At 43.3% G+C, this 11,174-nt stretch overlaps 1 protein-coding gene across 1 annotated transcript in view; it reads left to right on the plus strand.

Moving 5' to 3' along the window:
• Window positions 1–6,422, plus strand: part of ELOVL1 (ELOVL fatty acid elongase 1) — a 41,507-nt gene extending 35,085 nt beyond the window's left edge. The window contains exons 7-8 of the mRNA XM_048497391.1: window positions 2,564–2,700; window positions 3,468–6,422. Of these exons, the coding sequence (XP_048353348.1) occupies window positions 2,564–2,700; window positions 3,468–3,713 (383 nt within the window). The 3' untranslated portion in view covers window positions 3,714–6,422. The remainder of the gene's footprint in view (window positions 1–2,563; window positions 2,701–3,467) is intronic.
• Window positions 6,423–11,174: the final 4,752 nt, after the last annotated feature.

Raw genomic sequence — 11,174 nt, forward strand, 5'->3', positions numbered from 1 at the left:
CAGCCCTCAAAGGAAACTTGCCTTTTTCCGTACCTCATGTTTCCTCCACAGTGAGGTGTGAGCTGCAATCACCTGAGTGGCTGTTGGTGTCATCTCCCTTCTGATAAACCTCGTTTCAAAGCGGGCAAAAAAAAAATTGAGATTTAGCTGCTCTGCCAGAGAAGAAGAATCCCCATCTACAGAGATGTCATTGGTTGGTTTTATGATTGGTGATTTGTTGAATCCCCTGCCACACCTGCCTCATGGGCGTTGTTATTATTAAAAATAATCCTCAATTTTTTTCTCTTTATAACTCATCTTGGCTTGTCTAATACCTCTCTTGAGACTGGCTCTTTCGCCGCACTGGTTTAATATTTTGCCTCATCACCAGATCTGAAAGCAATATTCCTGTCATGCAAAAGTCGGCTGAACCTCCGTTGTCATCCAGGGTTTTTATGGTTGGAGTAAATCCGGATCGCGGCTTATCCACACAGATAAGAGTACGTCTGTGCAGTAGGTGATATAACTCCAAGAACAGCAGTGAAGGTATACTCTTTTCCAGATCTGGGTGGTAAGAAAACATCCCGAATTTGTTGTCTCAAAACAATCTTGAAGTAGTTCGGAGGCATCATCAGGCCAGGATTTCACAGTCTTTATTATTACAGGCAACACCACGCCTTCCCAAGTGGAATATATGCTGGTGCTAGAAACAAAGTGACAAATGGTCTGACTGACCCAAGTGTGGTAATAGTGTATCACCTTGTAGGCATCCCTTCCTTTAATGTTGGTATACACTTTAATATCCAATGTATTGGGATCCTCTCGTAGGGCACCTAACATGCTGGTAGAAGAGTTTAGGGAGCACTGTTTTTTAAATTAGGTAATATGATTAAAGTCTCCTCCTCCCTATAATGAGCACAGCATCAGGATGCTTTTCTGCTGGTTGTCAACAATGTTGTACATTGAGAGCTCAAAGCCATGGTAGCATTGAAGCATCAGGTGGAATGTATACTGCAATGATGATAACCACACTTTGAACTCCCCGTATGGCAGATATATGGGTCTACATCTAACAGTCATACTTTCCAAATCCTTTGAGCAGTGACCCCCGGCAGGATGCATTGCATTAGTGCACCAGCTTTTGTTCACATAGAGATTTAACCCGCTTTCAGCTTGCCGGAATCTTTACTGCTTCTGTCCTGCCGGAAAGAAGTGAAGCCAGATATGGATTCAACTGCCGCGATCAGGAAATGTGTGATTGAAGCCAGGCTTCTGTAATTAATAAAACACAGCTGTTCTTGCCAAACCTGCTCTTCACAGTCTGTAGCCTTTTAGTTCATCTCCATTTTGTTGTTAAAGAGATCGTGCATTAGTAAGAAAAAAATGCTTGGAAGTGCAGACTTGAATTGATACCTTTCCCAGCTTAGAAAAACACCAGCCCGGCACCCTCTCTTCCTCCTTCTGTCCTACTGCCTTAGGTCTCAGCCTCCTACCAGGAATTGTAATCCAGGGTTCCCCAGGGTCCTTAGCTGCCTTACTCTGCCGGTATATTGTGAAGGCGGTATGAAATCGTCTTGTAATAGCCATTTCACGCATTTCAGCCCAATTTGCATTAAGACTTGCCGACTATAAAAACTCCCTTGCTCCACGTAGCATGTTTAAAGAAGCAGGAAAACACAACACAAAAACATAAAACACAAAACATCCACACCACATCGAGGAAAAAGCAGCCAGCCGCAGCAGTTTTTTGCGCAGCCTTCCTTGCCTGGGGATGGGGAACCGGGAAGCTAAGCCTAATCACTTGAGTTGAGAGTGTCAGTGGCGTTGGTAAGAGCCGTAGTTGGGGGGGGGGGAGGGTTGAGACGTTACACGTCACCTGCACACGTCACCTGGTAGCAGGAGGGTCCAGCTGTCATTTAGATTTTGCTCATCTAAACATTTACACATGTTCTGACAGTTTATTCACAAAAAATGTGTTTTTGGTATGTTTTTTGGAGTGCCTAGAACGGATTAATTGGATTTACATTGATTCCTATGGAAAAGTTTGCCTTGGTTTTCATCGGTTTCGGTTTTCATTGATTATTTTCGGATGGATTACCAACGAAAACCGAGGTTCCACTGTATGGCAATTGGTAAAACCTAGGGTGTAGGCAAAACCCGTAGAGTGTTTATTGAAATGAAGTTGTGGACCACTGTGCCCCATTGTATCCATGATAATGTCTCTGGTGTTCTGAAACCTAAAGTTTCCCAGCACTCTTCACATTACATAACCTGAATAGCTCCTTGCCTGTTGGATTACTTGGTGAAGGCCTGCTGCATACTGGAAGCGAAAGCCTTGGAAATGGCCTGAGTACTTTCAAATCCTTCAAGGTTCAAATCTCTGCTCTGAATGGGAGGCACACATTTTGTTCTCACTTTCACACATCTATTAGACCTACAACTTCTGGAGTATGGTCCCAACGTACACAAAATATCTGCTTTGTAATGATGGACCATGATGTCTCAAACAAGCCTTTTGCTTCTTTTGCTTAATCTACACTGACCTTCGATTTGGTTGCAATCTGGATCTTTTTCCCCCCTGCAGGAGGAATGGGCTCATTCCATGCTATGGTGAACTCTATAGTACATGTAGTAATGTACTTCTACTATGGCTTGTCAGCTGCAGGACCTGCCTTCCAAAAATACCTGTGGTGGAAGAAGCATATCACAGCCATTCAGCTGGTAAGCAGTGCAGCAGATAATTCGTACCAACATCCTTGTCTTTATGGTACAAACCAATTGAACCATTTGTCTGCCATACTTCTCCCCTTGGATGTTACTGTCCAAATCCAGAAGGCCTTAACAGGGTATTAGCTATCTCTGCTAGATTCATAGCTGTCCTCCTCAATCGGGAGCTGATGATGCCTATGCGCAATCCAAACCAGGGGGGGCAGGGAGCACTGCAGTATCTGGGGATGGTGTGGAAAAGGTGGCACTGCACCACTTTCAATGGGGCTCCAGGCAGCTCAGGCAGAAGGAAAATTCAAAATTCTTTCTGCTGCCTGAAGAGCCCCATCATAGACTTACACCACTATTTTTGTGGCATAAGTCTGTTGGCGGCACCAAAAGCATTTCCAGCACAAAAGTCCAGTGGAAGCCAACTAACATTAGCTCCACCACAGGAATGCCACTGGAATACCTTCAGCTATGCCGGTGTCCAGGAGGATCCTGACACAGTTCTGGGGACTGGGGACTCTTCTGGGCCAGGTGCTGTGGACTTCTATAGCACCCACCTGCCTCCCAGATCCCCCTCCTCCCCCCGCCTTCTGGCATGCTTTTTACACTGATAGGGTGGGCAAACAGGCTGGCGTTGCCCTGCACTGGCTCTTAAAGCCACCTCCACCCCCCAGAATTGGACTATAGACCTACCCATCATCTCCTGCAAATGGAGGAAGGGATTCAATTGTCTGCTTTCCTTTCAGCAACATTATGCTTGACTCTGTTCCCAGGTGCAGTTTGTGCTCGTCTCTATCCATGCCTCCCAGTACTACTTCATGCGCACTTGTGACTTCCAGTATCCAATTTTCATCCACCTCATCTGGATTTATGGTGTTATCTTCTTCATCCTCTTCTCCAACTTCTGGTACCAGTCTTATACCAAAGGCAAGCGTCTACCCAAGGTCACGAAGCAGTCCCAGCACAACGGCTTCCATGAGAATGGTGTCATTGCTAATGGGAAAACCAAAGCCAACTAAAGCCAATCGAAGGGGGTAGGACCAAGGTGACTCAGACCAATTAGCCCCATATCTGGGCCTGCTAGCCAGAACAAGTGCCTACAGACTGTTGTTTTTTGCAGTTCCAAGCATCCTTCTCCACTGCCCTGTATCCCTCCTTGCCTGGCCTTCAGCTGTCCCGAGGAAGAAAGGCTGTCGGTGCTGGATCCAGCCCATGGTGTCCCAAGTGCCTGTGTCTGCCCTCGTTTAGGCTGCCTCCAGAGCTGGACCAAAGCAGAGTCCTGACCTTTTCTGTAACTGCCCACGGGGGCACATCTTTCCATTTAGTTCTATGTATTTCTTGTGTCCAGGTGGGAATTTTTCCTTTAATCTCCCTGCTTTTGTGTTGCACTCCATTCATTCCATCTTCTTTTCCACATTGGTGCCCTGCCATTCGTACTTGAATGTGAGTGGCCCCTGTTGCCCTGGGTTTGACTTCCCAGAGATATTGATTCCTGCTGTGTATGCAGGTGGGGTGCTACAGGCCAGGGGTTTCATTCATGCTGCCTTGGCTGGCCTCAGTCTTCATCCCTGCACATAACATCTCCAGCTTTGGTTGCTCTGATCCCTGGAGTTTAGCAATAATGCTCCCCATGGGTTGATGACCACAGTTCTTGCTGCACTGAAGCCCAGGGAAAAGAAATAGGACTCCGTTGTCCTGCTTGCATGCTGTTGCTGTGTGCTCTTTTGGTTGTTGTTTTAACTGGATCTGCTCCAAAGGAGCAGAAGCTCCCTGTGTTCTAAGCCTTGGGGAGTACACATCCAAGGGAGGTTCCTCCCTACTGTCTAAGCAGCTCACTTGTATTCACAGAAATAAATGGACAGAAAGAGAACAGTGGTTCTTGTTCTTGATTTCAAGGGCATATTCCTGGGTGAGAAGTAGAGGAAGCCTTCCCATGTGGCACAGTTGAGTAGATGGTGTTATTTTAGGATTCCAGTTGCTTGTATTCCCATTTGCAGCTGCACACTTGGATCAAAACCTCCTGAACCTCTGTAATTGTTCTCTGGGTGTAGCTTGCCATCAGTGGGGTTTTTTTTTGCCCTTGACCATTATGTTGTCAGAACTCTTGTGTCTCTCTTCTCCTCCCACCCCTTTGGCCACCTTTTCTTTACCCACAGCCCTATTCATAAGTACTGAGCTGCACCTTTCCTGGGCTCCTGCTTTTCCTCCCCAACAGTCCAAGAAGCAGCATGTACTCTTTTCATTCCTTATATGGAAACAATTTCAGGCCATCTGCTTCCTCCCTTGCAGTGGCTCTTGTTCTTGCCCAAGCTCCAGTGGCTGGCAATGTCCTGCTATGCCTGAAGAAGCCCCGTTTGTTTGTTTTGTGTTTTTTTTTGGGGGGGGTGGGGGTTGCCAACAGCTGGTGTAGGGATGATAAATGGAGCCACCACAACTACCCCCAAAATAGGAAAACCATACATTTGAGACATAGTTTTATCAGAAGCCTGTTTTAACAGTGTTAGTACGTATAGCAATTTCTAAATCTCTGCTGCCAGCATAGTAAGTGGTGTTTCTATGCTAAATATGACTGCCGGTATATCCTGCTGAGTATGATAACTTAAGGCACTGTAGAATTTACAGTTTATATCTCAAGATTTATACTAGGCTACACTTTGTTGAACTGACTTGAAGGTTATAAAGTCTACCCTCAGCAGTGAGGTAGAAATGGATGCAATTTGTAATCCAGATTATGGGTCCTGAACAAAGACATTTTACGTACATAAGAGAATGTATCTGTTCCATCAGCAATATTTGGTTACACTTGCAGGTACCAGGCATTATCGGTTAACATCTTTCAACAGAACTCATCCAGTCACATCTACCCTGTTAATGAAAATAGGTTTTCTGACTTTATTTTGGATACTAATCTAATTTACTTGCTGTACATTGCCACTCACACCCCCTTTGGTAGCCCTCCCAATTTGCACAACCAGGATTACTTCAAACTATCTGTGGTTTCCAATCCTGCTTTGCAGGGGGAAGTGCAAACCATAGTTTTCTTGTACAGACATAACAGCAAACTATAAACCATAAAGTCAAGCAGTCACTAATACATTGCAATTATGTGAAGGCACATTTCAACAACTTAACTCTTCCAGATTTACAGACGGTCTCTACTAGTGATTACCAGAGGTAATCATTTTTTACAAGCCTATTTTACAACAAATGAATGTCATCTGCAAATTATTGCCCATGTGAGGATTTAATAACTGAGGAATGAGCAAGAAGAAATGTGTATGTAGTAGAAGTATAGCAGTAGTTCTGCAATTTGTCTAAAGTCAACCTTTGAATTCTTGAAAAATGTTCGTTTTTACTTTAAATACAAATTATTTTCATATATAAAGGATTGTAAAGGCCTTATTTCCTCACCCCTAATTAGCACACACTTTAGGCATTTCTTAGGAATCCTGTCATCACTATCTTGCTGCACTACAAGAAGGAAACTAACATTTTGGTGAAGCCCATGCTCAGGGGAGAAAAAAGCATGACGTTTATACAATATCCTATACAGAACCGGCCTTGACCCCTCTTGCACTTTACTGCTTTTTGTAAAAGGTGCCATTAAGGTTGACTCTATGATTTTGTTGTTGCTTCACATCTGCACTGAACTTCATGCTACATCTGTTTTATAACTAACCTGTTCTGAGGAGATGTGACAATAAATAATGAATGGCTCTTCCATAAAAGTAGCATTGGTTAAATTCTACCAGTACATTTTAATACAGCATTTATCTTTAGCTATCTTATAGCTCAGCTTGCAGTGTTGTCAAGAAGTCTGCTTTCCATCATGGACACTGTTCAGTATTTCTGTTAATCATGGCTGGTGTGTCTAAACCTTTACTGCTGAAGGGAGTATCAGTTTAATGGCAAGTCTTAAATTAGATATGGTACAATGTCATTTTTTGTGTTATCCCTTCATGAGCATTTTTTAAAGTTTGCTATATGGTTTCTCTTAAAATAATCCTTTGATGTTTATAAGTTACCCCACTAGCAGTTAATTTTAGCTTCCTTCAGCAAATCCAAACAGCTCATAAGCACAAAAACATATCCCATTATTCACTTGTTCTTCTAGTGCCACAGGACTTTATGTTTTAAAAATTCTGATTAGGTATTTTAATTTAATTGGATTCTATTCAAGTTGCTTATCAAAACAGTATACTGCTTGGAAAGTATAGAAATGCCTTGTGTATGAGTGACACTAATAGATTATAGACAAGTTTTATGGGTTCCTGAGGTTGTAGACATGTCTTAATCATAAGAAAACAGTAATATTGTATTTCTTTCATTGTATCAGCAGAGGTGGCTAATTTGGTTCTTCCCTCACCCAGTGCTTACAGGGCTGTCCAAAAGTTAAATGACTAACCCATCTAAAAGGCAATGCAAAACACCCCATGACTGTTATTGGGTTGACAGAGGAAATTATAGTTTTACAGGGAGAATGTGCAAGTTCTCTGCTGTCTCGCATGATGATTGCATTTAGTCATCTGCATAAAGTCTCAGAAAAGCTTCTAAGATCCAAAAAATAAAAGTGTGGAATTTTGAAATCATTATATAAAATTTGGTCATATTCACTTGTTGAGACAATAGAATTCACAGAGATATGGGATAAAGAATTGTTTTAGCACACTTCCTTCAAAGAGTTCAGGATGAATTGTGTGTTTTCTTCCTCCATTTTTCTTTTATAGATATCCTGGGAAGTAGGCAGAGAGTAAATGATTAGTTCAATAAACTTACAGTTAAGTGGAGCTAAACGCTAGAGCTCCCAGTCCAATATTAAACCCTGTCATAGTACCTCTAAAAGATATTTCTAATAAACATTAAACCACAGTTTACAATTTATAGTCTAATTTATATTCTTGCTCTATAATTAAATGTCAGACTTTGGCTAATCAAAAAATCAATCATCTAGAGGAATAAAACTTAAAACATTCCAAGAACAGGACTAGCTCAATGCTGGAACAGACAACTTCCTGACCAGGATTCAACAGCTGACAGTTGCATGAGACAAGGATTAAAAATGGAAAAAGTCTTCAAATGTATTCAAATGTGTACAACATTATTAATATAATAACTGGTTCTATAGGAGGGTAATAGAATAATTACCAGGATTAGTCTCTTCCTGCCCCTTTTGTTAATATTACTTCTAGCAGAAAAGGCCAGAGGAGAAGAAAATGCTGTAACTTCTTTACATCTGGTTGTTTTTATACCAATAACGAGCCTGTTGTAAACTATATTCGCTGTTAAAAAGGCAAATGCATGTCAGAAGAATTTTCCAGAAGTGAAGACATTTGAGCTTCTTTTCTAGAAAAGAGTCTACTTTTAAAAGATAGGGTTTTTTCCCAATAAAGAGAGGGACCACAGCTTAATCCAGAGCATGTGTTTTGAATGCGAGTCCAACTTAGGTCAGAGTAGGTAAAGCTGGACTTGCTGTTGCTCCTAAGGCAGCTGTGTCTGTGCAAGCCCTGGAAAATTCAGTAGTTCTTTCGTCCAAGTAGACTTACATATGATTAAGCATAACCATTTATTGTAATTGTGCACGCACAACGAAATTTACAGCAGCATTCTTCGATGCACACAATTTCAGACTCATACCCCATCCTCACTTTCCCTTCCTCCACCCATCCCTACACAACCCCAAACACATCAACACGAAGCCACGGAGTTTAGCATAGCCACAGCTCTAGAGTAGAAGCTGTCTCTAAGCCTCTTTGTCCTAGTTTTGATAGACCTGTATCGTCTGCCGGATGGTAACAGTTCAAAAAGAGAGTGTGCTGGATAAGACGGGTCTCTCAGAATATTTTGGGCTTTTTTTAGGCTTCGGGAATTGTAGAGTTCTTCCAAGGAGGGGAGAGGGCAGCCGATAATCCTCTGAGCAGTAGTGATCACCCTTTGGAGCGCCTTCCTATCTGCCACTGTGCAACTGGAGAACCATACACAGATGCAGTAGGTTAAGACACTCTCTATAGCACAGCTGTAAAGGACACCAGGAGTTTTTCCCATCCAGTTGTTGTTTCCTTAAAGAGTCTCAGATAGGTACAGTCTTTGCTGGGCCTTCTTAACTTCACTCACGGCAGTCCTGTATTGCCCCCCAGGTCAGGTCCTCTTTAATCATGACGCCCAGAAATTTAAAACTAGCCACCCGCTCTACTTGATCTCCATTTATAGTCAAGGGCCGAATTTCTGAGCTATTCCTTCTATAGTCCACTATAAGCTCCTTTGTCTTGTTAGTATTAAGAACCAGGTTATTTTCCCTGCACCATGAGAGCAGACAGTCCACCTCACTCCGGTATGCAGACTCATCCCCTCCAGAGATGAGCCCCACCACCGTTGTGTCATCGGCAAATTTGATAATGGTGTTACTATGATAGACAGGAGTACAATCATATGTATAAAGGGTGAACAATAAAGGACTCAACACACAGCCCTGTGGCATTCCCATATTTAGAGTAAGAACTGAGGAAACCCGATTATTGAACATCACTGAACCACACACCCCCAGCTGTGTTTGAAAAAAGTTTAGTAGATGCCATAGGTATCTATTGAATCCCTGTGGAGTTTGTGTGTCTCTTGTATTCTAATAGCAAAGTGAGCTGAATCTTTGGATACATTGATCTGGTCACTGGAGCTGTGAACAGGCAAGCCAGTTCTTTCTAAAAACCTGGACCCCCTCCCCTCCCCGCCCTGTTTGCAGAAAAATCTGAAATCTTCAAAACACACACACATATATTGGGGAGTTTTAAAAAGTAAAAAATTATACAAGGAGTGTATGGCTTTAAGCAATAGATTCCCTTAGACGAAGGGTTGGTTTTTATGCTTGAATTTTCCATACCTTTAAGGAGTCTCAAAATGGCTTCCACTTGCTCTCCCTTCTCCTCCCCACTACAGACATCATGTGAAGTAGGTGGGGCTGAGTTTTGAGAGAAATGTGACTAACCGGAAGTTACCCAGCAGGCTTCATGTAGAGGAGTGGGGAATCAAACCTGCTTCTCCAGATTAGAATCTGCTCTTAGGCACTACTACATCCTGCCACTACATCACACCATGCTAGGCAATCACAGATTCCAGGCTTTGGTTTTGCCAGTAAAAGTCAGGGGAAAGGGGGTAGGGTCCTTTTTAGACCTGTTCTGGCCTTTGAAGGAAGACTTACTGGGGCCAGGCCTGATTAGGGTTACCTGCTCCAGGTTGTGCATTCCCTGGAGATTTTGTTGAAGTTTGAGGGAGACAGGATTTGGGGAAGAAGAGGCCTTAGCAGGATATAATGCCATAGAGGCTATCCTCCAAAGCAGCTTTTTGTCTGGGGGAGACAGACCTCTGTTGTTTGAAGTTCAGTTTTAATTCTGGGAGATCTCCAGGTTCTACCTGGAGGTTGGCAGCCCAAGGCCTGGCGGCTACCTCTGGGTGACTTCATAACACCCAACTTGCATCAATCAGGTAAGTTTGGCTGCTTGCTATTCTCCACAACAGCAATCCTGTGAAAGCCAGTGTGGTATGGAAGTTAGACTAGAATAGGATCTGGAAAACCCAAGTTTGTATCCTATCTTGCTGTGGAAACTCACTGGGTGATTTTGCACCAGACAGATATTTTCAGCCTAACCTACATCACAGGATTGTTGTGTGGATAAAAAGAGCAAGAGGAGAATAATGTAAACTGGTTTGGTCCCTCCTGTGGAGAAAAAACATAGGTTTTCCAAGGCAGAGGCTGTGCGGGAGAGCTGGAGGTAGATTGGCTGAGGATATAAGGTTGCCAACTCCAGAGGGGGAAATTCCTGGACATTTGAGGGTTGGAGTGTGTGGTTTAAAGGGGGAATGGCCTCTGAAGAGCATAATGCCATATGCAGTACCCTCCAAAGCAGCCATTTCCCCCAGAACTGGAATTGCCAATCTGGAAATCACCTGGAATTACAACTACTCTCCAGATGATTGAGATTAGTTTCCCTAAAGAAAATAGCTGCTTTGAATGGTAGAATTTATAGCATTATATCTGGACACAGTGTGTAGCAGTTCCCTCTGTGATACACCTCTGAAGATGCCAGCCACAGATGCAGGTGAAACATTAGGAACAAGATCCGCCAGACCACGGCCACACAGCCCGGAAAACACACCACAACCAGTTGAATCCGGCCGTGAAAGTCTTTGACACTACTTATATTGCTTCCCTCCTCAAACCTCACTCTCCCACCCTCAAATCTCCAGGAATTTCCCAACCTGGAGTTGGCAACCCTAAAGGGAATTGATCTCTGTAGTTGGGAGAGCCATTGTGATTCCAGGAGAGCTGCTGCTGCCACTGCTACTGCTGCTGTTGGGGGTGAGGTGGGGGGAAGCAGGTGCTTGGAGGAGATGGGTGGCAGAAAAATAAGGAAGTGACAGTCATGGAGTAAGAAAAGGAGAGCCAGGAGGGAGAAATAGTGAAAAGTAGGGGAAGCGCATGGGATGCAAAG

This window comes from Sphaerodactylus townsendi, linkage group LG05, assembly GCF_021028975.2.
Source record: "Sphaerodactylus townsendi isolate TG3544 linkage group LG05, MPM_Stown_v2.3, whole genome shotgun sequence".
Taxonomy (NCBI): Eukaryota; Metazoa; Chordata; class Lepidosauria; order Squamata; family Sphaerodactylidae; genus Sphaerodactylus; species Sphaerodactylus townsendi.